The 27,520-nt window shown below is 44.9% G+C and overlaps 1 protein-coding gene across 1 annotated transcript; it reads left to right on the top strand.

Annotated features, from left to right (window-relative positions):
* Nucleotides 1-11,906: 11,906 nt before the first annotated feature.
* Nucleotides 11,907-13,048, top strand: LOC131669306 (uncharacterized). The gene is made up of 4 exons (XM_058944090.1): nt 11,907-12,062; nt 12,144-12,311; nt 12,387-12,536; nt 12,617-13,048. The coding sequence occupies exons 1-4, from the start codon at nt 12,009-12,011 to the stop codon at nt 12,947-12,949; spliced, it is 705 nt and encodes a 234-aa protein (XP_058800073.1). The 5' UTR covers nt 11,907-12,008; the 3' UTR covers nt 12,950-13,048.
* Nucleotides 13,049-27,520: the final 14,472 nt, after the last annotated feature.

Raw genomic sequence — 27,520 nt, 5'->3', positions numbered from 1 at the left:
GCCAGCCGGCAGCCCTTTTCCAGACGTGCTTTTCAACTGCCAAGATTCACGCTGATTTGTGGCTTTTGACTGACACGCCGATTCGATGCCGCTGCTACGGCGCCAACGGGTTCGCGCCTTTCGCCGGCCTCTCGCGCTACTGGCTCCTTCCTCCAATTTCCTCTTGCCGTCGATCGTTCTTCCGTCTGTGCAGGTCGACTTCGTCTCGCCTGCTCGTTCCACGCGCCACTTGCGATGCTTCGTCCAATTTTTACGTGCTCGACTTTGCCGATAAGCGACCAAATTACGAGACATTACCAACGGTATCTCACCAAACATGAATTTCCGATAAACGTTGCTTTTTTTCTACTGCTAGCCGAGTTATATTGCACTCATCGAACGGTACATATCGATTTAATTTCGTTGATAAAGTGAGCGTCTGCGCTAGTGACGGAGAAACTATAGAAACTCCAAGGCCACTAGGAGATACTTCAGGCACGATAACGTTTCTCGCCAATACTTTCGTGACTTTTATTCTTGTACATTTCCTCAGCTCCACCAATCGGATATATTTATTTTACTTCGAACATCCATCTCTTCAACGCTAAATAGCATATCCACGTCCATTCCAATGCAATGGACTAAGATCGAGGCAAGTGCAATCAACTTAATAGAATGTCGCTCTATGGCAACCAGCTAAACACCCTCTGTACACGGAATGCGATTGACGCGAGCATATCTTGTTGAATGACGTGAAAATGCCATAACGGAAAAGAGAGAGGACAAGCTATTTGAAAATATTCTTATGAAAGGACGCAATGTAAAACACAACGACAGACACAGTCGTCGGCGAAGTATCTTTCCGGTTCCTGATTCGTCTCGCTTCTTGCCAGCCACATCATTCTTCATAATCGTAAAGAAGGGCTGACGCGCATGCTAGCGGCCATTATGAACAATCAATCGAAAATATTGACTGGACGAAAGCAGGAGCAGCGGCGCCTTATGCGGGCTTCGTCCTCTTCGATGCTCCTTTTCGCTTGGATTACGTGGTACCACGGCTCCGAGTCGAGTTTCATGCTCGAGGGTTGCTTGCGGCAACGAGGAGGATCGACGACGCGTTTGTCTTTTTTCTTCTTCTTCTTCTTCTTCTTCTTCTTTTTCTCGAGGGTGGCTCAGCTCAATCGCGAATGATTGTCACGCAAACCAGCTTATTTCTCAAGCCAAGTCTATCTTCGTTATTTCGATAATCTTAATATTTACGTAAATGCGCCAATAATAAATTATTATAATGCTACTTTTTTACGTTTACTTGAACTTTGTCAAAATGTGCTTATATTAAATTAATGTGTGTAGATACAATTTTACAATTTGGAACGAAATACCCTTTATAGAAAATGCTTATTGTATGTAGTATATTACGGAGATGACCGTAAAATCCCACAGATAAAGTCGGTTAACTAATCAATATTGTTAAGTTTAGAACACTTAGCAGGCTGAAAATTTTAAATTGCAACATTTCCAACTTCTACTTTCGCTGATATTTTCAAATGAGTCGGTATCTTTGCCCAGTTATATATCATTGAGGTTATACGTATATCAATAAGGAAGCAAAAACTAGGCAAAAAAGCTTCTTGATCTAAACTCTCCGTCCTAAGGAATGGTATAGTTCTAACCCGTTGTTCAAGAATCTCGTGGCATTTTTGTGCAAAAATCAACGCTTAATGCATATTATTCAGTTTTATCATTCATATTTTAGTAGCCATATAAACTAAGTTTACAGTTACAAACAATAAGCATAGGTTGTTAATATTATGGAACAGGAACGTAAACGAAGATGACTCACTTTCAATGATACGTTTCATTGTCAACAATAACATGCTTGACTGACATTGAAAATGATATTTTTAATTTGAAACTCACTTTTAGACTTAATTGTTCACAATACACCGAAGAAATTACAGACTGAATTATCAATGCCGTTAGCGTCAACGAAGCTAAGGACTTGACTGGTAAAATCGGTACATTAAATCATGTATAAATGAATTAGCAATGGAAAGATTTTTATAAAGTATGTATAAAAAATTATTTTAGTACGTGTACTTTGTATAAAAAATTAAACTTTACTTGGATCACGAAAGGTAAAAAAATAACATATGAAACGAATTTCTCATATTAAAAAACCTTTTCTTGTTTTGTTTTGAACCTTCTCTTATTTTGAAAAAAGAGTGATGCATTACACAAAATAAGTAAAAAATTGTAATGTGGATTTTTCGAACTGTAAGAGATATTCGCGTGTTTTAACAATTGAAACGCGGAAGTAAAAAAATTAACGAATAATCCATAATTGAAGTTTGTAAGCTTTTTGCATCTGATAGACATAAAATTTTAACAATAGTGATTTATGCAATTCCACAAATAATTTACGCACTACGAGTTTGAAATTTCGTGGCAGTTCTGATCGCCATTTCATTAAAAAATGCACGAATATCACGCAGTGGATGTTATATGCAGCTTCTACGCATAAGTAAACTCCCAATACGGGTAGCGTTGATCGAATAAAAATCACGATAAACAACTATAATATAGAAAGAAAAGCTTTCCGATGAGAAAGAGTTTGGCAGCATAGCCACGTATGATAATAATAGGAAAATTCTCTCCCTCGAACCCCAATCATAACGCGTTCGTCATTCGGTCGAACGGCATGGAGTGGCCGTTTATTATTTAGCAAAGCACAAACCCTTTGGCCTGGACAAATATTAACGCTTTAGCCCTGGCTGTATTGATTGGTTCGGCAGCCCGGTCGGTGGCAGTTGAATGCAATATATACCCGGGCGCTTTTAATTTGCCAATCATCGCTGGCATATAGCGTCCGTCATTCTTGCTTTCTCTCTCTCTCTCTCTCAGCGCACGTTCGTTATCGATTGCTCTGGGAATGCGACGCGAGTATTTGGCGTTCTGTGTGCGAGCGAGTGTGTTGATTGCGCGCTCTCCTGTTTCGCGGCCAAAAGTCTGAAAAGTCGGAATTAACCGGCGAGCTTTTTAGCGGCTATTCTTTCTGGCTTTTGCCGCAAGTCTATTAATTGAAAACTCAAACGAGCGGCCTCTTTGGCTTTTTTTGTACGTCGAATGAGATACTCGTAATCAAGTGTCATTTCAATTGCAACTATATACCGCGGAGGAGAGTCAACAAACCGAGCAAACGGAAAATAAAAAGGCATAAGCCCCCACGCGCGCAAGCTTCGGGAGGAAATGGAGGAGAGGGTAGCAGCACACAATATCGCGCCAACATAACTCTTCTCCCCTTCGTTCGCCGCCGAGCACCCCACCCACTAGACTGTCGTACAACCCGGCAGAAACATCAAGCTCGCCTGTGCTATCTATATATACGTATGGATACCCTCCCATCCGTACGGAGGAGCACAAGCGCCCCGGTTATGTCGGATGGGTTTTCGGTTTCGAGTTCGCCGCGCACCGCACCGATATACCGATATACCCGCGCGGCCATGCCTTCCCATCTTTCGCCTTTCTTTCTTTTTTATTGACCTGTCGTTTTCTTTTATTTTGCCGCAATGCCTTCATGATTATTGCCTTTTTTATTGACTTTTATGACGATCGCCTCCCTTTCCTCGGCTCACTTTTCCTTAATAGAATACACCGTCGTTACCCGTTATCAAAGTTTTGTCGAACCTCAGTTGAGAAACATTATTTCGTTTATAACATATTGACGAAAAGCGAGCAAAACCTACTTGGTGAAATAGCGTCGCTTGGATTTTGAAAAAGTTTACACGTACTCGTAAAAAAGAAGGAGCTCCAGAGCCAAGTTAGCGAAGGCAACAACCAAATACCATTTGTGCTCTCGAGCAATATCGCAAAAACTAAAAAGAGAAAATGCAAAGGCCGCTTATAGACGCGCACGTAGACAGCACATAGCACAGCGATCGTAGCTGTCTCCCGTATATGTCAGTGGGTGGCTGGCTTGGCGCTTTGTTTCAATAATACTGTTTATATTGGAACGCGTAGCATTGATCTGTTTGCGCTGCTTCCCCTCAACCAGTCGCCACTCTCTCTCTCTCTCTCTCTCTCTCTCTCTCTCTCTCTCTCTCTCATTCTATTCCCCGCCATCGAAGATGGACATATTGAACGCTCGCGCGCGGTCAGGCAGCTTCATGATTTCCATGTGTTGGTCTGCGTGCCGGCAGATATACGCCCGCACTACATATATTCTCTGCCGGCGCCGCCGCGGAAAGTGATTTAATATCACGACGAAAACAAAGAGCGACTGCGCGCTCCGGATGTGTACCGCGCTGCGCGCACGCTACATCCGCTCAATCCAATGACGCCTTTGAGCGCAGCCGATAGCGCCGCGCCTGTTTTTATCGCTCGGCCAAACGATGCAGTTTTTACTGCCTCCCCTGCTGCGCCGCGACTTTGTGTCGTTCTCTCTTTTTTTTTCGCTTCTACGCTCCCGCTGTTCGCTTCGTTCGGACGCAAAAGCGAGCACTCCATTGTATTCTTTTTCATCTAAAAATTTTATGAAATCGAGCCATGTTTGGCAATTGATAAGAAAGCAATCGACGAGAAGCCGAATTGCCAGCCAATAAATCAAGGTCCCTCGAAGAGCCTAGGTCGAATTAATTCATAAAGAACAGACCGCCCTACAAGCACCAACGGCAACCCCCTCCAAAACAATCGGCAACTTTCAGTCGACAAAAAAGCGTACGAAAAACAATCAAGCGGACTAAGTGTCTGTCGCAACATCCCCCTCCAGCATCCATAAAACATAATACGCAGAGAGCGAGGCGACGACGACAAAAAAAGGAGAGCCGAGCAGTTCGGTGTGAAATTAGCGCAGATGTCGCGGGCCGCCGAGCCTGTTCATTTTCCGGGAGATTGCGCCGGCCGAAGGGAGCTGCCGGATTTTCAGATGTCCGTATTAAAGGCGTCCCTCTCTCTCTCTCTCTCTCTCTCTCTCTCTCTCTCTCTCTCTCTCTCTTTCGCTATTAATCCGATTCGTCATCCGAGAAGTGATAGCCCGGCGATAGATGCGTCGCTTCGCACCCTCGTTTTTCACGCTCGAATCACTTGTTTTCCGCGTTTTCCCACTAACTAACTTTTCCTTCGATGATGAAGCGACGTATCGACTGTTGCCGGTGCATACCGAGATAATCGATTGTTGCGCCCACTCACAAGACACATTTTGGAGCGTCGCGAGGGTGAATGAGCTTCGTTTTTCAGTCTCGAGCATTATTCGCGTGAATTAGAGGCGAATGGAAAAGACATTAGTAATGCTGGATATATACGAGTATGAGGGGTCGGATGGAAGTTTCTCTCTCGTGAAGATCAATAACAGTAAATAGGACCGAAGCAACAGCAACCCAAGAATCTCTGATTAGCAAAAGAGAAGCAAAGTTAAAGAAAAGCTCTTTGAGGAGAGAAAGCAAAAAAGAAACGGATAGGAAGGACACTAACAAGCAAAGCGATGATATGGATTCCGTAGCGGCGTCGGCGTAGAAGAAGAAGAAGAAGACGACGACGACGACGAAGAAGAAGAAGAAGAAGAAGAAGAAGAAAACGTGCAGTAGCAATAGGGATTTTTCATTAGAAGCAACTCTCTCTCTCTCTCTCGCTCGGTCGCTCGCTAGCGCAGGCTTGGCAAGTCCAAAGTTTCCGTAGCTCTGATAAAGGATTAATAGAAGTTATAAAGTAGAAGCAGCAGCAGCAGCAGCAGCAGCAGCAGCAGCAGGCAGCAGCCGGGGCCGACGGAACATTACGTGACTTGACTCCGATCTTTCTCTCTGGCCGGCTTTTCTTTAGGTTATATTGCAGGTTGCTCGCTCGCTTGCCCGCCTCCTGACCAATCGAACGTTCATCTCTATATACGATAGAGAGACTTGACCAGCCTCCATCCCTCGCACATACACGCGCGCACATACAAAACTGAGTATGTACTCGGTGCTGAGAAACATTCCAGCCTCGTATACGGGGAGATTTAACGAGTAAAAGTGTTATTAGATCCCCAGGCCGAATAATCCTTACGCCGCACGGACACCGTGCGGCTTGATTGTGAATGAGGGAGATTTTTACGACTGTTGATTAGTCTGCGCCAGGCCGTTCATGGACCGCGCTATTTTTCTTTCAACCAATGCTTTCTCCTTCATTTTCCTTGTTCAGTCGTCTTGCCTGTCAATGAATATCAACGGACCGAGCTAGTATCAGATCGAGATTCGGTCAGAGCGCGTGAACAGCCGCTGGACGAGCTCGACTGGCAACCGCTTGCAAAACACTTGCAAGTACCATGCAAGTGTTGCCGTCGGACCGATTGTAAGCACATTGGAAACAAGATCAGTAGGCAATGAACGAGCGAGCAACGAACGCCACTCAGTTTTTGCCGAGCCGGCGAGAAAACTCGCGTGGTGCGGGCCAGAGGCAAAAGGAAGAAAGTTTGGAGGACTAACTGGAATGCCTAATCAGTCCGGAATTTCATTAGCACGGCAAATGAAGCCAGGACACAATGCCCTGATAATATTATGAGTTGGCTGAAGTGCGAAGGTGCCGCAGCAGTGGTAGCAGCAAAGACAATAGAAAACTCAAGCTGCTCAGTTATTCATGTCGCACTTGTCTCCGCCTTAGAGCGAGCGAGTTGCCTCTCACGCGCAAATTTGTTGCTTAAACGATGGAATTATGGAAAGTTTCGCGCACGCTCGAGTAGCACGCGACCCGAATGAGCGAGCGACCGAGCCAACATAGTTGACGCAAGTAGACGCCGATGTTCTCTATCACCTTATCTGTCGCTCGCTTTGGCTTCCGCTAATTATAATGCAATTAATAGTCGAGCGAGTTTGCCGAACCAACTCCCTCGCGGAAACGATTTTGCACCTGCATTTTTCTTTTTGGCTTTCGCAGCCGCGTCGCCGGATTCTGTTAGCTCCCCTCGCCCCGACGCTGCCACTTAGTTTGCCGCGAAAATCGTTTGCCAAACTTTCCATTCGCGCAGCGCAACACTTTTATTTATGCTCGGCATCGCAATCCACGAGCTCCAGCTTGAAAAGTACTACATCCAGTAAAGTACCGCGTAATACAAATCAATGATAACATGTATTTCAAGACGACAACTGTAATAATGAAATAGTGCCTGAACGAACTATGTAAGAGGGCAACGACGTCCAACGATCGGAGCCTCGTTGCAAATTGAATCGTCATCCTTAAAAAAAAAACCGTATGACAATCGTTTATCGACTCAGTATCACGTATCCCCAATTGAAATTTCACGCCCGTCATCGCCCTCGACAAAAAGTAAACAGCACGTCCGAGAATAGCGCCAATGACTAGTCGAAAACAAAAAGGTCCCCCTATCTCCCTACGTACGACATTCTTCAGAAATCATGTATCCGGAGCGCCGAGACTTGTGTATGTACAGTATAACGTTGGCAGCGCGACGAATCGATTGCCGAAGTACGAGTATATGTATCATCTTTCGTCGCGAGTGTTTACCGAAGGTTCCGATATCATCGCGGCGGCCATATTAAAAGTGGAGAGAGAGAGGGTGAGACAGACGTTTTCACCCCCGACGACGAGTCGATTTATCTATATTATACCCTCGGTTGGGTCGAGTGCGCGTGTGTTTTGACAGGAACAGCATTATTAAATGTGCCGGATATCTGATCCAAGCGACACCCTTAATCTGCATATTATACGAACGCGCGTGCCTCGCTCTTCTCTTCTCTTCTCTCCTCTTCTCTTCTCTTCTCTTCTCTTCTCTTCTCTTTTCTCCCCCGAGAGGCTGCAATGAGCAAGCGGCGCTGGGGAATCGTCGCTTAGCTTTTTAAATAATTTAGCTACTGCCTGGGCCTATGTCTCGCTATACTTTTTTTCTTCGCCGAGGGTCGCTATAGTTGGTGGTGTCGACTTACCTACCCATTCTCCTCTAGTCATTTATGAAATGATTGAAAAAATTACGAAAACACTGAAGAAGTTACGAATGTTTGATGCAATCATTGCTAGCGTTTTTATTATTGAGCTCAAGTTCGAAGCGAATCATGAAAAAACTACTACACATTCAAAAATATGATTACAGTGAAGATATCTGAAACTTGATGTTCGACAAACATTATTTGTGCATTATAAATCTGATGAAAAACCAAATATAACGGTATTTTTCAAAAATCCGAGCAAGGCGGAATCGAAAATTTATGAAACTCTAAACAATTTGCTTGAATATTTCCGAAAACAATACTTATATGTGCAAAACCAGTACTATTTAAAAAAAATAATATTCTAAATAGCATAAGGTGACAGATCTTTAAACCAAGTTTTAATTATTATTGAAATCGTACTAATGTTATGCCCTTTTTTCAAAAAAAAGTGACTGGATATTGCGAAGCATTTAATGCACGCGTAATGCTTTGACGGTTTTTCGATATTGTTTATATTTATAATTTTAAATGAAGAGAGGTTGTGTTTAGTATAGTACAAATAAAAACTATACGAGAAGCTTGAAAAAAGATTCGAGGTGAGCACGGCTCGTTAAAAATCTGATTAAAAAAGAAAAATAGAAGAAAATTAAGAAGTTAGGATTTACATAATTGGTGCTACTACCGCCCTTGATATGGCTGATAAACTATCTTTAATTCAAGGAACTTTACATTTAAAAGATTCATAATTATTTTAATAATCAATTTGTATTTAAAAATGACAATAGAATATAGAATTCCTATTAAATGCAAGTACTACATTTATATCTCTTTGTCATATTTTTATACATACCTTTTGCCTCATAATATATTCAAACTTTGAAAATATTTGTTAACCCTTGATAAAAAATGTAATGTGTATATTATTGAAATATTACTTTCATTAAAAGAAACGATATAATAATCATATCAAAATAAATATTTATTTTTAAACAATATTAAGTAAATCAATTGAAGTTGTAAATACACTACGATTGACGCGGGCGGAGTGATAAAATGTTTCTCTCGTATAATAAATTTTTTTAACGTCATAGATTGGTAAGACTCATAAGACTTTGAAATTTGTTATAATTCATTCCACGAAGACAATCTAAATAAAAATGGAGCCCATAAAATCACAGAAATTGATCGGTAGCATAAATCGACAAAGAACAAATAACGAAAGAGAAAAGTCAACGCAGTCCTCGTGAGAGAGAAAGAGAGAGAGAGAGAGAGAGAGAGAGAGAGAGAGATAAAGCCATGATGTCGGCAGGAAAAGAAAAGTACAATTGTCATGCGTCGAGTCATCCTTTGACGGGGCCACGGTAGAAATCTCGTCGTTGGCTCGGTCGAGTCTGATCCCTTGTTAGGGAAATGCTCGTCGGGCCTTTTATCCGAGCTGTAAAGGCGACACGCGACTACCGCGTAAGCGCACCCCACGCGAAGCGCTCCTGTGTGTCTTGTCATAATACACCCTTAATGATCTATCGCACGAACGTCGCGCGTAATTCCCGACACGCGCCCACCGTCCGAATGCGATTACCAGGGCGCGCAAGCAATATACATACGTTTGGCTAATTTTTTTTTCTGCTCAACATTCGTCTCGTCGAGGGACTATCGACGTATGAGTTATGGTCCCACTTGGAGTGTGTGACGACAGATACGTGGGACAGTTTCTCGATATTGCGTATGATAATGGGGGTATCAAGCACGGCTCTCCAAGATTTATGAGATGAATGCTTTGATTGCCGGCTGTCTAGAAGATTTGTTATGATGTCCGATAATAGCGCTGGCAGTCGGATTATTGGATCGCCAGGGGATTTGTTTATGATATGTGCTGGATGACGTTGGCTCGAGCTCAACTGTGGGAAAGTGCCTGCATATTTCCAACGCGAAGAACTAATGTAAATAAAACGAATAAATTGATTGGGGTATATTTGAAAGCGTGATGTAGACACGCTTGGAAAGAATAAAAAATAAATTAATCGAAGAACGAAGTTGACGAAAAAAATTTTTTTCAAAGCTTACAGCAATTAGCAGCCGATTTAATCCACTCGATAATGTCGGGAAAGCTTAAGAACCAGATAAAACTCGAAAACGCTTTCATAGCAAGCGCAGCCTACGGCTCGAGCAAACATTCCCACCGCAGAGAATTAAAACTTACAGCACTGTGCGCAGCACCTTCGCATAATAATCCGTTCGAGGGAGGGAGAGAGCATAACAATCAAGCCTCGGCATTATAGTACAAGCACCGAGTCGATTTCAATTTAGAACGGAGTAGTTGCAGCGATATCATAATTAAGTGTTTGGCGTAATGGCTTGGATCACGTGAAGAAACGTACGCGGACAGGTGCACGCGGTCTCTCGCTCATAACCCAACGTCACGCGATTCACCGTCAGTCCGTCCGCTTCGGACGGGGAAGCTACCTGCAAAAAAAATCTAATCGCGCGCGGCGCGTAATAGGATTTATTTGCGAAATTAGCCAACGAGCGCGCAGCTAACTTTTCGTCGTCCCCCGTGAGTTAAGCTGCGAGGGAAATGAGCTTTCAGTTATAAGCGACGTTGTCCGATTCGTTTGGATTTCAGGTTTGATGATTGTTGCCTGCAGATTTAAGCTGCTTCGACGCTTTTATTTTTTGAGCACGCAGTCGAAGAGTAAACTTTCTCAGAACTTCTCAGCTTTTGCGTTGGTATTTTTCAAATCTACATGTTACCTGCTGATTTTCACGCGTCGAAAGTAAGCTGGACATTGCTGATTGATTGATTGCGAAAAACTTGGCTGAGAAAGACAACTCATTGAAAAGAATTGCGCCACTGCACCTGCTTTCGTGCAGTTCGACCTTATTATCAAATCAGTTCTGAAGCTCGAGCCAATCCGGCAAAACTGACATCTTAATAAGCCAGTCTGCAAGCAATCAGCGCTTGCCGCTCGGAACTTGTATTAATATAAGCCCGTGGCGCGGGTCGAACTAACATGTAGGCAAATTAGCGTATAGCCTTGATTCGACGATCATGCTGGAGGCGAGTGGATAGGCAGCCGGCAGGCCGCAACCGGAAATTGGCTGGTGCTTACGTTATCAAAGTTTGCGGCTTGCGTGTCTGACGATCAGCAGCGCCGTTGCCGCCACCGCCATTCAGCGCAATCCATTAATACGCGAGTGAGGGAACTGCCACCCCCACCTGCACCCCCTCCAAGAGTAGGTAAATATTAATTTGTCGGGCGGTGCGCATGCGGAGCCGCAAGTTTACACTAGCCTCTCTCTCTCTCTCTCTCTCTCTCTCTCTCTCTCTCTCTCTCTCTCTCTCTCTCTCTCTCTCTCTCTCTCTCTCTCTCGATCTCGTTCTGTCGCTCGTTCGCCGCCACCCGACGTTTCTGGAAAACAAATTTCAAACCCTTTCTGAAATTCAATTTGAGTGGGTAAATGTCAACCGCGGGCCCTGGCTGTATAATGTATATCCAGCGGATATTCGAACTCTCTTGCTCCTACGCCGAAAAGAGGCTTTTTACCGGACCTTTTCTTTGCGCATCCCTCCCTCTTTTTTTCAATCAAATTCAGCTAGACGTACAATCGATATTCTTGAAAGAAAAAATAAAATTTCATTTATCGCTCGTCGAGCGACTCATTACTTCAGCTACTTTATCTTTATTTCGCGTAACGCACGAATAGCGCGTGACATTTTGAAGGTCGTAGATAAATTTGAAGAAAGATTTGAAGCAAGATTTTTCAATGAAATTCCTCGCTGTGCCATCGATGCATTGGTGTTTTATACTATGCGTATAAAATCAATCGATTGAAGATCTGTAAAAATACATTAAGAAATTGGTTCTGCTGTAAACTCTAAACAATTCGGAAACTACATTTTTTTATTTTATCTACATTTTCCACGTGACAATAATGTTTCTTTGCCCAAAATAAATTATATTACCGATAAAATTTCGTTAAAAACAAGAAAGTAAAACTCAACCACGATTGTAATAAATGTACGTTAACTTACCATTTTCAATTTGACAAGCAAACAGTAGTCACTGTTTTTCATAAGATTTTAACACTTTAAAAACTTTTATTCTTTTTCCAAATATGTGTCTCTATACAATAGTATTTTATTTGCTTGCAGGAGTATCACAAATTCAGGTAAATATGCCAAAATTATGGTTTCTTTCGTTTGAAAATTAATAAACAATTAAATGGGATGTTTCTTTCTCTAAATTTTAGTCTACAGATCTGTTAGCAGATAGTTCATTATCTGTAGCTGAACATTTAAAGAAAAACTTGACACAGCTGCATTCGGACTTCGAATTGAAATTCAATGACCTTTATACTAAAGCGCTATCGTCATTTCGTGCAAAGATATACAATATGACTTCAGTATCTGAACTCCAGGTACAATTTTTTTCATTATTTTAAACTTTGATTTTCAAAAATAATATGCTATACTCACTTTCAATATCAATACAGAAAAAATTACAAGATAAACACATGGACCGGTGTTTGGTATTATTAGACGATAAAGTCAAGTTGTTTACAAAAACTTCATTCTATGAAAGATTGCTAGTGGAAGAATCTAACATTAGAGATCTAAATAGAAAAATTGGGATCGCTATGAATGTAAATTATCCATTAAAAATTATTATTATAATTTCCATATGACTACAACTTTCAACATGTTATTATGACTTTTAAACTAGGTTGCAAAAAATATAGAAAGTAAAATGTCATATTACAAGAACTTATGTGAAACAAGAAACCGCGAACATTGCTACACTCTTACAAACTACGCCAGTAAACTACAACGTTTGACTGACATTGTAAATAATCTTCGTACTGATTTGGATAAAATGGACGCTATCGAATTTGTCAAGCTCTTGAAATCTGACATAACGAATTCAGTAAGTTCAAAAGTAATAACTCCTACTGAAAATTGCATGACACCAAACGCTGAAGGAAATTCTGAAGACCTCAATATTGTTAGCTATGCTATCAATTCAGATGAATTGGAAGATCCATCATGTCCATATTAAATTTGACAACTTAATGGGAAACAAAATCTAAATTGTAATTTTGTTTGTGAACATATAATAAAGAAGTTCAAATAAACTTTTGACGAACAGTATAATGTATTGAGTTCAAATTTTTAAATTATCGAAGGGCCGAGATAATTTCAAATTTTTTTATTTCGCATAACTCGACAATTTACATCGGAGTTATTTTCAATTAAAACTAAATACTGACAGTTAAAGTATCGTCTATACCTATCAATTTGTACCTTGTATAGATTTAAGTACTAGTAGTAAAAATATAATTTGTCACTTTTAAGTTTATAAACGATTTCTGAAAGTTACATAAGAACTCTCGCTTACGACAATATAAACGAAGAATCAAAGTTTTCTTTGAAATTTGTGATTGTTCAATTGAAGATTCAATCGAATTCTTTTTAGAACATTTACATTTGTAATGTAGAAATTTTTTATTTTTATTTTAAAAACCAACGTAGAATTATAATTTTTAAGATACTGTTTACGATAGGAATTTACCTAGTCACGAATTTCAAAATATACCATCGATATTTATTAAAAATAAGAAGATAAAATTTAATCACGATGGTAAAAAAAGTAGAAGTAGTAAAGAACATAGATGTTTTTCGTAAAGTACTAAAAATGCATTATTTTACAATAACTATGTCTTTGTCTTTGACAATATCAAACATTCAGGTAGTATGGCAAAATAACAGTTTGTTTGATTTGAATGGTCAAAAAAATTAAATGAATCTATTTGTCATCGAAACTCATTCGCGGTCACAAGAATTTCCGCTATCGTCGAATGGGGAACCTCGAATTTTATGAATAAAAACCCACTTGATAATGTTGAACGATAAATGAAAATCATTGTACAGTTTCTAGCCAGAGGTAAAACTTGAATGTGTATGCAGGCTGTATAATTCTCTAGTACAATTGGGTTCCAAACAAGTTTTCATTGCAGTTAGTCGCACGGAGGGCGAAGGATTCATATGCATCGAATTCATGCGCAGTCGGTACTCGAGATTTTCCAATAAAAGCCCCGCGCACTCGGCACTTTCATCAGACGAGCTTCGATAATGATTATTCTGCGAGAGAGAGAGAGAGAGAGCGATATCCATTCGGAGTGCACGACGGTGCGCCCGCGACGACGACGCAGTTGAATAATAAACGACGCCCGACGTCAGTTGAAACAATTAATTAATAATTCATGATAGAGAGAGAGAGAGAGAGAGAGAGAGAGACAGAGTTAAAACGCACAGAGCTAGCGAGCTCGCTGTAATTTGCGTGTTTTGGCATTCGTCGACTGAATATAATTTACTTGAACAAACTTCAATCCTTCACCTATCGCGTTTTCCATCCATTTCTCATCTCGCTCTCTCGCGGGCGCGCTCTCTTTGTTTACCTGTCTCTCTTTGTCTCTACATGAAAAGTCGGAGCCGGAGCCGGAGCCGGAGCTTTTAGCTCTCCCTCGCGACGACTACGACGATGACTTAACCCGTTGACGAGGCAAAAGCCATGGATATGTATATATAGATGAGCCGTCGAGCCCCCTCTCGCTTTGCGAATACTTTATAAGACAGCAGCGGCAGAGAGATGCTCTGTTTATGTTTACCCTTGCGGAAAGTGGCTCGAAGCCGCAAGAATTTGTCTGGTTTGCGCGTAACGAGCCGGCCCTTTTTCAACGTCACATTCAGGGAGCGCGCTCTCCCGCGGCACATCCACTTTGCTCCCAACTTTCTTGCGAAGACTCTCGGCTGCCTCGCGCGGGAAACCAAGTGGTCAGTGGCTTTTCTTACGAGCCGCGCTCGCGCGAACGAAAGAAACAAGACGAAGCGCGCGTCCTCATCTCTCCGACAATATCCGGGAGATTTGGCTTTCGCTTCGCGCGGAGACGCGGAGACGCGGAGACGCGGAGACGCGGAGACGCGAGAGAGAAGGGAAAAAGCAGGAGAGAGAGAGAGAGAGAGAGAGAGGAATGATGGCAGTGCGAGCGTGCAATCAGCGTAGCCCTCATAAATCTCCCGGCGGATCGCTAAATCCCAGGTTTGACGGAAGCTACGCGGACGTACGGGGAGGGTGTGCGCGTATGCTGGATGTGCGCAAGCGCTGATAACATTATCATAAAACGGCAATATCGCCGGGGATATGGCGCGACGCCGAGCGTGCCGGCGACGGGGCTCGCTATATCTGTATAAGCCGCTCCGACCTACGCACACATAGGTATGTTTCGGTCTGCGCTGGCGCTGCAGCGCCTAGTCGGCTTTCAGATGCTAATGCGGCGACGCTCACGGCCGACTTGGAAAATATCTGCAGGCGAGGATACGTGCTCTTGGTCTTTCGCTGTTCCGCGGAGCCGGACCCGTCTCACGAGCGCGTCTCGCGAGCGCGCCACGAGTGCCGATCGTCGTTCGAATAAAACGGGAAAACTGTCGCGCCCGGGGCTCGCTCGCAGCAACGAAAGTCCATTCCAAGTGGACCCGCGACCGGCGCTGCCCCTCGCCAGCGGCGCCGGCGGCACCACGCCCAAGCCAGGCGAGCGCCTCGATCTCAAGATCGACGCAGCCTCCCGTTGGAGACTATCTTGGTAGCTCGCGCGCGCGCGCGCGCGCGGATCTTCTAATATGGGAGAGCGAGGCCTAGATGATGACAACTTGGCTCCGCCTCGGCTCGGTTCAGCTCCAGGTATTAGATTATGAATATTCATGGCCTCGCTGTCTGCCGCCGCCTCTGCGCCTCTGCGCCTCTGCGCCTCTACGCGCCTGCCAAGCGAGCGCCGCTTCATTACACCCCTCGCTATCTCTTGCCTTTATCATCCGCGCGCGCCTCTCTCCCTTTCCCTCTGCCTCCCTCTACGTTCGGCTTTCTTGCCGAACGACCTCGTGGCGTCAATCAATATGCGATGTGGCGCCGCGAGGCTGCCCACGCTTATCTATACCTACTACATCTAGAAGCTGACGAACAAATGCGTAATGGCCAACGGCTTTGCCGAATAGATAGCTGACGATACATTTTCAAAAATTAACCTGTTGAATTAAATTCTTCGTTTTCGTTGCCAAGCTACTCGTTGGCAAACGACGCACATCAGCCCAATACGATTCTGATAACTCCGAAACTGTGCGTTATCATTCGCAGTGAGTTGTAAACTTGATTTCCTGTTCCATGATACCTCATCGAAACATTAAAAACTACCAGATGGTTTTATATACTAAAGCATTATTAACAATCTGCCGTGCATTATTCCAAAGCATGAAATTATTATATAAGGGCAGTACACATAGAAACGAGCAATCAAAACAAAGTATTCACAATTCTTAAATAGCAAGCGAGATAACGAGTATCCTTTTTAACAATAATTGAAATTGTCATGACAGATAAAGTCATTTTGCCTAATGTTAACATAACAGTTAAATTGAAAAATTATAAAACCATAGCATTTTCAATAAATTTTAATATAATAAACGGAAAAATTAAACACAAAATATATATACTTAAGAAAAAACTAAGAAAATACTAAGATGCCGAAATATCTTAACGCGATGTACGACTGATGTACGATTAATAATGTTAATCTATTCTATTTTAAAATTTTTAAATCTTATAGAATGAATATATCGAAAAAATTAATAACATCTATGTATATTGCAATATTGTAAACAAGAGACACTAGTTCATAAGATAATTCATAAATAGTTTGTAGAAATAGAATGTACGATAGCCACACACAGGCAATTTTCTACCTTAATGTTTGATGATAATATTGTTGTAATATTTATTTATATGATTCATAAATTATTATTATTAAATTACTTATGTAACTCGCGAGTTTGTCATAAACTTATGAAACTTGGACGTCTTTTTAACCGACTGTATGGTCAACAAATACATTATTTTGTTTTTAATTTTGATAGAAGAACATTTGATTGAACTGATGAAATTGAGTGTTCAGAATTACTCAAATTAAGTTAATGAAATTATTGAGAAAACAAGTTCGAAATGGAGCCTTACTCTTTAAAAATCCGATTATAAGATGCATTACAAGGCTTTGCTGAACTGATTGTCGCCGGTCATGAATTTTCTGAAATTAAATAAAACGATACATGTATAGAGACTTATGTTGTTATTTTCTATAAATTGTAGCATTACTGTAAGTAGAAGTAGAAAATCGTATTGAATTCGTGTATAAGGAACGACCCAACCAAATGATCTGGTAAAGTTTTTATTTACAGTGCGAAATTGAAGGAATTGGTTGATACAATGAACGATTGATGGTTTGAAGCTACGTATCGGAAGATTTAATTTCAAAAATCAGATTATAATTGTTAGAAGAGTGATAATGGAAATTGATTTGCCATTTAGTTGATGAAAAAGATGACACTGTAAAGAGACGGTTATGGGCTGTGACTGCAGATTGATTTGACACCTATGAGAATATGTGAGAAATAACACAAGTTATTACTGTTTGAAAACAGTAATAAGGCTCGACGTTACGTGAGCATAGGACGTCGTGAATAGACCGTAGTTTTTCGAGTTGGCTGGCGGGTAGACTTTGCATTAAAGATTTAATCGGCAATAAGTAAGCCCAGTGCAGAGGAGCAGCGGTCAACGGAGCATGGATCGCTGCTGTTTGCTCGTACATATTGCGCTGCTCATTCAATCACTCGAGCGAGTATCCATCTCCCATTGACTGCGGCACTTGCGTGCTTGTGTGCGGGCCATTAATCTACTCCCTCGGCAGATATGTAATTTCCATAATTTTTCCGTCAAAATACGAGGTCGCTAATGGCGTCGAGCGCGGTCCATCATCGAGGAACACTTGGCGCACACAAGTATTTGCGCGTCGTGATTGCGTGGACCCCTCGAGCGATGGGATTGATAAAGCATCGCGCAAGGCGCCCCGTGGAGAGCGGCGGCATGATTTGATTAGCCTCAGATTGACCCTGGCACCTCCGCGCCATTAGTCTAGCCCGGCGAAATTTGCAATCTCTCCATTTAATAAATTGATGGTAGACGGGAGCGAGCAGGGGGTATACGATTTGAATACATTTTCAGCGCCAAGTGGGGGCCGACGAAGCGAAAGCGACGAGAAAGAAGCTCAAGCTCCGTGTAGGCGATCATGCGAAATCAGGTGAACGGCGAATTTCGCCTGGTGGTAGATAGATGGATCGCGGGGATCCGTTTGCACTTGTTCCGCCGGGCGACCTGTGCTTCGCGCCAATGGTGCGTTCGGGTCAAGCGGCCTGATAAATCTGCAGGAGGCAGGCAAACGCGAGCGAACGAGCAAACGGGCGCACGTTGCCGCCGAGCAGCGAAATGCCGCATTCGTCCCGCTAACAACGTCGGAGCGCACGAGGCCCGATGAGAAATTCCAGCTCGCATCGCGAGAGCCTTGAGCGTGAAATTATAAAGCGCATAACTGGCAGCCCGGCCGTTAAGTTACATACCGTACGACACGTGGAGTCTGGCTGGTCCCCTGCTTGGCATTGTCATGCTAATGGCCGTAGCCTTCATATTATACAGCCCGGTCAACTGCGTACGCGTGCAGTGCCTGTAGTCCCCTTGCTGGCAGAAGGGAGCAGGGCAAAGTCACAAGCGGGGTTAATTTGAGACAACGCGAATAAATGTAGTTAATATTGGATATGAGAGAGGGGAGGGGGCTGAACAATATACGACGCCCCCGCGCATCTGTCCCTCGCACGACGAACGACGCGCGCGCGCTTATTAGCCTCGACGAGCTTTACGAGATTCCCGACCATTAGCCCGTTCGCTGCTGGACACGCGCATGCGACGGCTATGTGCTGCACGTTCTATCTGAGCGCCGCTCGCCTCGTCCAATTAGACGGTTTGTGGCCAAGAAGAAGCCCAAGGATTATTTTGGCTGGTTGCTCGGATGTCAATTGGGTTCCATCATATACGCGCGTCAGTCGACCGATCAATTACCAATTATTGTTAACGATATTTTTTCAGTTATCACGACTTCGGCACCTGTCTCATAGATCGGTCTATCTAACATTTTCATATCGTAGATGAATGGAATCACCTGTGATTTTAACGTTTCTTCGCGTCAATTACATTTCCTTCAAATTTATTGTAATTTCGAAATTTATGACGACAGATGAATAGTTATTATAATCAGCTCATCGGTTGTCGAATCAGATGCATTATTACATAAATATGAATCAGCAATTATTTTTTCTTTTTTCTCGCAAATTAGTTGATTAATGTTAGCATGGATCATTAATTAAAATTCTGACGAGCGTCCAGTTAAAGAGAGTACCTTGAAATGAAGCTTACGTACCGACGAAAGTTACGGTTTTTATATTCAACCAATTGTGGTGATTCTAGCAGATGTCCTAGAGACGTAGGCATCCAATGTGAAATATCACGTATCAATAAATATGTTGTGAAGCCATATTTTTCGTTTAGTAATATTCTTCTTTCGCCGTCGCAGTTAATTACTGTTATAGATTTATGGTTGAACGTTCTCTTAGTTGGTCGGTCAGTGTAAATCAAGCGAATAATTAGTTTGTTCAACGTTTGCAATGTTTTCAGCATTGAAATACATACAATCATACGAAAAACGAAGTAACATATAAAATTATTAACTTATCCAAAAATCAATCTTATAGACAAAAAATCTGATCAGAAAAGAAACAATAAAAAAAAGAAACCACTCAGAGATACGAGTGCAGCTTTAACGTTTAATTATGAAAAAGCAAGAGGAGAAATCATGACAAATCGAGATTTGTAATCCAAGAAGCTAGCAGAGAGAGCGAGAGTAAGAGAGAAAGAGAGAGAGAGAGAGAGAGAGAAAGAGAAGCGCGTATTAGCAAATTAGTATGGGGCTGCGGCATCGTTAAGAGCAGACGTAGCTGCCGGGTATTATTCGATTAGATGTCGGGAGCTTTTCCTGCCTCTCCTCATCCCCGACACGAACGAAAGAAAAGAAAAGAGAAGAGAAGATAGAGAGAGTCAAGCTAAGATGCTCGCGCTACACAGTCGTTTGCTCCATGAAGTTTCATTACGTTACCTCGGTCCCCCATTTCGCTCGCCCAACATTAGCGCAACCGCCTTCACTTGGCCAAAAATGCCCATCCTCGAATGAATTTAAAGAGTCGAATGTTTCTGTATGCGCATTTTATCTTGTTCTTCGTTCAAATTCCATGGCAAATCTAAGAATAACGCGACATCTGAAGAACACAAAATAGAAAGAGAACCGACGGTGTATGACGAGAACGTGCGAAAATATCGGCCCAAGAAAAAGCTTCGGATAATTGAAGTGTCCGAATTGCAGCGTCAGATGCGGATCTTTATACGGCAAAACATAGCGACGGTTACTCAGCAGCAGCAGCAGCAGAAGCTCGAGCACAAAGGCAATTACACTGTATTGGGTTAATTGCCATCCCTTCTCTCTCTCTCTCTCTCTCCTTTCCGTGCGCAGCGGCAGCGGCAGCAACGGATGATATTGTATTCCTTTTTACGAGCATTAAATTTCAAAACTGTTGCGAGCTGTGCCCATTCCCTTAGACGCAAAAATCTTATGTCGCTCGTAAATTAGGTTGCGTAAGAAAGAGTGACATAGCACTCGTGTTCCTTCTCTCTCTCTCTCTCTCTCTCTCTCTCTCTCTCTCTCTGTGGTTAAAAGCAAATAAGAATTACGAGTTTCTCGCTATCTTTTTGCTTTTACGTGGGGCTGAGGGGGGAGGGGAGGCGCTTAAAATATTTCACTTTTATACTGAAACGTTTATACGAGCAGTCATTATTTACAGCGGCTGGCTGGCCAGCGATAAGAGCAGGCGCAGCTGCAAGAGCAAGAAATATCTCATAAGCGGCAGTGAAACAGCATCGCGTCAAGTCAGACGTGCGCTTTTAAAGTGAGCAAGAGCAGGCAAAAATGCAAACAAGCGTAGAGAGAGAGAGAGAGAAATGGAGGTGTGCGCGTGCGCAATATTCTCCCCTACCAGCGGCTCGTCGTCTCCGCGTATTGACGCGCGAAAGGCCGCTATGGTCAGAGAGAGAGAGAGAGAGAGAGAGAAAGCGCTGACCAGCGGCAGATGGACGCACTGCTGCTGTCTTCTTGGGGAGGACGCCGAAGCCCATGCACACTATATGATGCCACTCCTTTCTCTCCGCGCCGCGCCGGGCAGAGCGCGAGAAACGAGGTATGCCGGGCATTCTTGCAGACTACTCACTGGACGACCGCGCCGCCAGCCTTCGACTGTTGAGAATTTGCGAGTTTGTACATGTCACGTTCGGCTGCTGTGCGCCGGTTGGTTCTTGTCTTTTGGCTGCTTCGCTGATCAGTTCTATAATCTGACATTGTTGCTCCCGAACGTTCTCTAAATCCAATTTCTACTTGCAAATATTGACAATAGATGGGCACCACTGCATCATCATTGTCGCGCTCCCAAATTATTAACTTTGACGCGTTAATAAACGTATCATATTTCTAATTTGATAGAGAAATAAACATTTACCTATCAACGAATACGGAAGTTGTGTTGTAATTCAACTCCGTTCTTCTTGGCTATAGTTATCGGATTCTGAAAATACATAAACAAACCAACCAACATTGAAATCCAAAAAAAATTAGAATAACTCGACTACGATGAGTATAACGGTAACAACAAATAAAAAGTGAATGACCGCCTGAATTCTCTCTTAAGCCTTCTTGATAAACGAGTCATCAAATAGCCGTAGCTCCTTTTAATAGGCGATAGCAACCTTTTCTGAAAAAAAAAAAAAACAAGAAAAAAACTCGCGATGCAATAACTATAAACCTTAGGGGTTTTACGATGGGAGAAATAAAAAAGAAAAGAAACAATATCCTACAGCCGCGAGGAGCGCCACGAAGGATAGATGAAAGAGGGCCGCCCTGACACGTGGGCCGCGAGGAGGCGACCACCCAATAAGCCACACAGCGGCCACTGGCCAACCGCCCTCGAGCTCCGTTCCTTCTATCGCTTTTACTTACGCTCACCGCCCTGTCTTCCTTGCCCGGCAAACCTCGTGCAAACGAGGAAAATTTCTGAAATCGTTATGGCCTTATCATACACCTGCGCGCCAACAAAGAAGGAAGAGAGCACACAGGCGTAGAGCAGCACAGATGCGTGATCGAGCGAGCGAGGAGCGAGCGAACGACAGAGAGAAACATACAAAGAGGGTGGCGAGGCGTTGATCAATACGCGAAGATAGAATCCGATGCTGCTGGCCATCGTCCATCCCTTCTCTCCGACGTGTACGGTCGACGGGTGCGTTGGTGTAGGTGCGCGATGTATCCGTCTTCCTCGCTTCCGCTTTCTCTCACTTGCTCTAGCAGCACGCGCACATGTGTGCGCGCTCGACAGCCCGGACGACTACGGGACTATCGCACGGCTCGATCGACTGATTTGTCAGCCACGCGTCATTTTCTTCTCCCTCCGCGCGCCGCGCCTCGCCGCTCTGCTCGTCCGTTTCAGTTTTCAGACGCGGTTTTAAGACCGAGCGTCGCCATCGCTCTCTTCCGATCGCCGCTGCTTTTCCCCCCGCGACACCGTCCGTTCGTCAGATTTGGCTGTCGCTCGCCGAGCGCCACGGCTCTTCGGCTGCATTGGGGACCCGGGGATCGGAAAAACCTAATTCCAGCAAAGACGAACGGCCTGTCGCGCCGCAAATTAAATCCAAGATATGCGCTTCGGGTGGGCCTCGCTCTTTGTCCGCGGGCGCGCGTCAAGCGTGTTACTTCTGGGGGTATAGCGATTCGGCCAAAATTAAACGCCAAAGGGACACGCGCGCAACTGCGAACGAGCAGAAAAGAGCGAGAGAGAGAGAGAGAGAGAGAGAGGGGGCACGTAACGACGACGAAGATAAGCGGCAGCAAAGTTTAAAATCCCTTTGGAGAGCGCGCGTGGACCAAGTTGGCCTTATAAAGCTCGCAACCCTTACGCACACGAGCATTCTCAAAGAGGCGACGCCAGACGACCAGAGCGAGAGACAGAGCGAGAGAGAGAGAGAGAGAGAGACGCGATGACCGTTTAGCTAAATAATTAAAAGATACGACCCTCGTGTGCGTACGTCGCGTCTTCAACTGGCCAGCAAGCCTATAATTTCCCAAGCTCTTTGTGTCCTCTTTACGCAGCTCCCTCGTTAAGATCTTTCCGAGCCTTGATTTTTACGCGATCTCTGGTAACTGCTTGCGCTACGGCGATCACTGTTTGCAATTGTCTTGCGCGCTGGATGATCAATCGATAATAAGTTCGACTTTGCCAACCGGTATTCCTTCGGCTGTCGGAGGCACGTTCATTCGCGAGAACGCGTGCTACTGTCGCGATATTAGCGGCGTGTTTCGGAGTGCGTATCTAGTGTTCAGCAAGGGAGGTGGCGGAGTGTACGAAACGGCATAGAGCGCTTGATGGGGGCGACAGCGCAGCAGCAGCAGCAGCAACAGCAGCTATAGCTTTGGCAATCAATATGGGGCCTCAGAGCGCAAACACGCCGCCGCCGTTGTACTAACATCAAATAGGCGGATAGAGAGCGAAAGAGACACTGCGAGCGAACGCTGCATGCATATTCCCTTCCGTTGCGGCAGCTCGGCAAGCGGCCTGTCTAGTTGGCTCTAACGCTATGTTTCTTTTGATTGAACATCATTGCTTTGCTTTCCTTCGTGTATTTTTCATTATTTCCTTTAGCGTTCTTTGGGCTTTCATAAGCCATTCTTTTTGGATGCTACTTTTATTAACTAATCGTTTTTTCGTAAACGTTACTAAGCATCAATATCAACGCTATTAAGCAAGCACGTAGAATTAGTTCAATCTCGTCGAAATGACAACATAGCATTGTTTGTCGAACAGCTCTATAGATGTTATCCACTGCAAGCACGCTTGTCTACAATACACACGGACGAGGCAGATGAAAAGAGCCTTGCGTCACGCATTGTACTCGTCCGCGCGTGTGTGTCTCTTCAATCTCGCGATGAAGCTCGCGCGCTGCGTCACTTTTCATTTTGCCGTGTCGAAGAGCTCGAGGGGGTCGACCGATAATGCGCGCGCGCGCGCGCCATTCCCGTCGATAAGATCTTCATCCTTTTCTTATTCGCTCTTTCAAATTATCCGCATCGACTTTAATCTCGAGCTCGAAAAAGAAAAGAAAAAGAAAAACAGGATCGACAATCGGCATGAAAACAAGGAATGGAAATTTAATTTCTCTCTTTCTCCTCTTGGCAAACGAAGGGCCAGCGCGACAGAGCAATGCATAATTCGAGAACGAGCGGCGTGTGAAATAAATTATGCGGGATCACAAAGACGACGAGTCTCATTTTTTTCTTCCTCCTTCGTCTTTCTCTTGAAGCGGCGCGTCGTCTCCGTTTTTAATCCGAAGACACTGGTAGAGCAATTACTCGACGTCGCTTCCCCGCTCCCGCTTTGCTGGCTTTTATTCCTCGACAAAAGAGAGTCGAACGCTGATGAATTTATAGCTCTCTCGAGCCTCCTCTTCGTGTATGATTTGTCGCGTGGACAAAAACTTGAAGCTCCTTCGAAACGCAATCCACTTCATTGATAGAGGCGAGCCAAAGAAACGCCTCTCTCGCGCGCCTTTTCAACGGACATCGAGTTTGTCCTCCAGTCGGTCAATTCGCCTCTGTAAGATTTTGAGCTCTCTCCGGAGACTGCTGGCGCTTTGTGGTACGGGCCAGACTTGCTTGAGCATGCACGAACGCGGATAAGTTCCGCTCAAACGACCAAGTCGAAGCCTTTGCGCGGACCAACTGCCCCATTGCAAGTCTTATAAACGCGTATTTTTCATCGTTAGTTTTCTCTGTCACCCGGACACTTTGCTGTCAAAGCAGAGCGTAATGCATTTAAAAGACTAAAATAAATATTATAACAGGATATTACTATCTGCGCTAGACTGAGTAATCAGGGTAGAGATGTAAAATTTTAACGGTCTAAAATAAAACCCTAAGTTCCTTATGATAATCCCCGGCTAATTTGCATGACAATACAAAGTGGCTTGGTCGACAGAGGGAGAGAGCGAGAGAGAGAGAGACGAGACGAAGAAAGGACAAAAAAAGAAGAAAGAAAGGTCGGCCATTCCAAGCAAGAGGGCGTTTTCCTCCCTCTTAATTCATAAAAATACTGGAGAGAGGCAACGACGAAAAAAACAGGTCGAGACCCTCGTCGATTTCCATGCGCCTGACACGGCTAATTCGACAGCGATTCTAAATAAGCAAGTCATCCTCTCGATTATTTTCACGATTAACTACCCCGATTGTTGGCTATGCGTCAACACTAGGATTTTCCCCCGAACGCTTCGTGGTTGTCTTACTCGGTACAGGGACACGCATGGAACGCTCTCAGTGCCATCAATCTTTATTTCGATGAAAATCATCAATCCGCATGATATCAATTACCGAAAGCTCATTCGGACGCTGAGCTCTGGCTCGTTTTCAAACTTGGAATCCTTAAAAATCCATCCAGCCAGGGCGCGACGTGGCCCTTGGGCTGCAAGAAATTCTTCGCAAAGTATCGTTCCATTGCAGTATCTTGCGTACGCACGCGAGAGAACGAGCCGGAAATAGTCTCGTCACGGTAAAAGTTGGTCGCCAGCCGGGTCTAAATTGACGAAAGAGCAGACAGCAGAGGCCGCCGCGCGTGCAATAAGAATATGAAGCCGTGGGCAAGTGCTCGGGCGAATGAAGACGAGAGAGCGCGGTTGTGGAGGCGCGCAAGATGTTAATGAGAGCGAAGGCTTGGCATTCCACCGGCTTCCAAGACCGCCAGCCCTTGCTTCCCCTGCTCCTCCTCCGAAGATTCCGAAAGCTCCGCTAGCCGCGAGCTGACGTCACTCGCCGATTTGGCCTCGCCGCGAGGCAAACTCTCTCCTCCTCCTCCTCCTCCTCCTCCTCCTTCGGAATCAGTGCGTCGCGCGAGCGCGCGAGCGCGCTGCGCTGCGGCCAACGCTCGGAATACTTTAACGGCTCGTTTAATCTCGCCGACGCCGGCCGCGAACGAAAGCGCAAGAGAAGCGCGCGCCCGGAAGTAAAAGTAGCCAGAGCTTATATGCTTATATATGGTTAGCCGAGCCGAGGAAAAAGCCCGTACCCGTATAGACGTTGCCGGTGTATACGGCGTATAATCTCCCCTCGGCGGTGCGTCGATTCGTCGGGCGATTGCGGCGTATATCGGCGCTCTCCCTCCTCGTCCGCTTATATCTATACCTTTGCGACAGAAATAAGCATCCAGCGAGGCATAAAAATGGCGCGTCCCCTCCTTCCACCCACCGCCCCCTCTGGAAATATTATCGGCCGCGTATGGGTGGAGCCGAGGATGTCATAAGGGGGTGGTGCCCGCTTCGTAGCCTCGACCATCGTTCTGCGGTGGAGCCGGAGTTTAATTTTAGCTCGCGTCAAGTGCAACCGGGAGGAGCGAGAGAGAGAGAGAGAGGAAAGAGAGCAAGACGTTTGCAAGGCTGTCAGGCGCAGGACGCCGGCGCTGTTACTTCTGCTCCGCTTGCTCGCGCTGCTTCGCGGCGGGATGATCTTCCTGTCCGACTGTCAGTTTGCCACGGCGACCTCCAATGCCTTGCCAAACGCGGATTTCATTTTACGGAACTTACTCCGCTCTCTCGCCTGCAGCTGCCGCGCAGCCCGCAGGCTCGAGCGAGGGCGAGCTCTCGTTTTCGCTGCTCCCTTTGCGCAAGATGATAACCGATCGGAAACCGGAGGTGGGCTCGTCGTCCGTCTGTCGAAGCAGGTCGGCCTGCGCACGCTGACTCGGCTGACTCGGGCGCTAAACGACCGAGGGAACATCGGCAGCGCGCGCTCGCGGAGCGAAAGGTCAAGCCCGTCGCTCTCCCAGAGAGGCGAGCAACTTTGTCTCGGCCTTATAAACTTTCCAAATGCCATCCGGCAGAGGGGAGGCGCGAGAACACGGCTCGCCGCGCCGCGGCGTCCTTGACTCGGGATCGACCGGTGGCTAATCGCGGCCTTCGGCGCCTCCCGCGCTCCTTCGCTCCGCGATCGTTCGGCGCAGCATGCACAAACGAGAGCCTCGCGCAGTGCGGCGCCGCAACAAAAAGCGGGTGCAGTTTTTTCTCATTAAAAGCGAAACGCCGAGAGCGAGGAGTCGCGCGCGAGTAGTATAACTCAAGTGCCGTAAGACAGATTTAATTTAAAGCGAATCCGCGTAAAAATTCCATTCTCTCCGGGCGCGCCAGCTAAATTATACCGCGCATCAAAAGATAAAGCTCTGAGGGTGTATGCGCGCCCGCGGGAGGCAATCAGCATAAAGAACTGATAAATCTCCGGCGGCTGTCGATATCCGCGCGAGTTCTGCGGGAGCAGCAGCGCTGCCGCCGGAATATTTCGATATAAATAAATCGAGTAGAAGGGTGCACGCACACACCTTAATGTCGCATAAATCTCCGAGTGGAAAATTACAGTAAAGCAATGCCAGATAGCGCGAGAGCGAGAGCGAGAGCGAGAGCGCGGCGGCGGGAGGGAGAAAAAGAGCAGAGGTTAGGGAGGAGAAGCCTTCCCTCCGCCTTCCCTCCGCCTTCCCTCCGCCTTCCCTCGCCTGCCCCAGCCGCCCCGCGACTCTG

The sequence above is a fragment of the Phymastichus coffea genome, unplaced genomic scaffold (genome assembly GCF_024137745.1).
Source record: "Phymastichus coffea isolate CEN01 unplaced genomic scaffold, Cenicafe_Pcof_1.1 PCOF00091, whole genome shotgun sequence".
NCBI classification, from domain to species: domain Eukaryota; kingdom Metazoa; phylum Arthropoda; class Insecta; order Hymenoptera; family Eulophidae; genus Phymastichus; species Phymastichus coffea.
This window is presented reverse-complemented; position numbering and strand designations above follow the sequence as displayed.

Coding starts and splice junctions, on each gene's coding strand:
- LOC131669306 (XM_058944090.1), top strand. CDS start 12,009: ATGTGTCTCTATACAATAGTATTTTATTTGCTTGCAGGAGTATCACAA. Junction 12,063..12,143: donor CAGGAGTATCACAAATTCAG/GTAAATATGCCA, acceptor TCTAAATTTTAG/TCTACAGATCTGTTAGCAGA. Junction 12,537..12,616: donor AAATTGGGATCGCTATGAAT/GTAAATTATCCA, acceptor CTTTTAAACTAG/GTTGCAAAAAATATAGAAAG.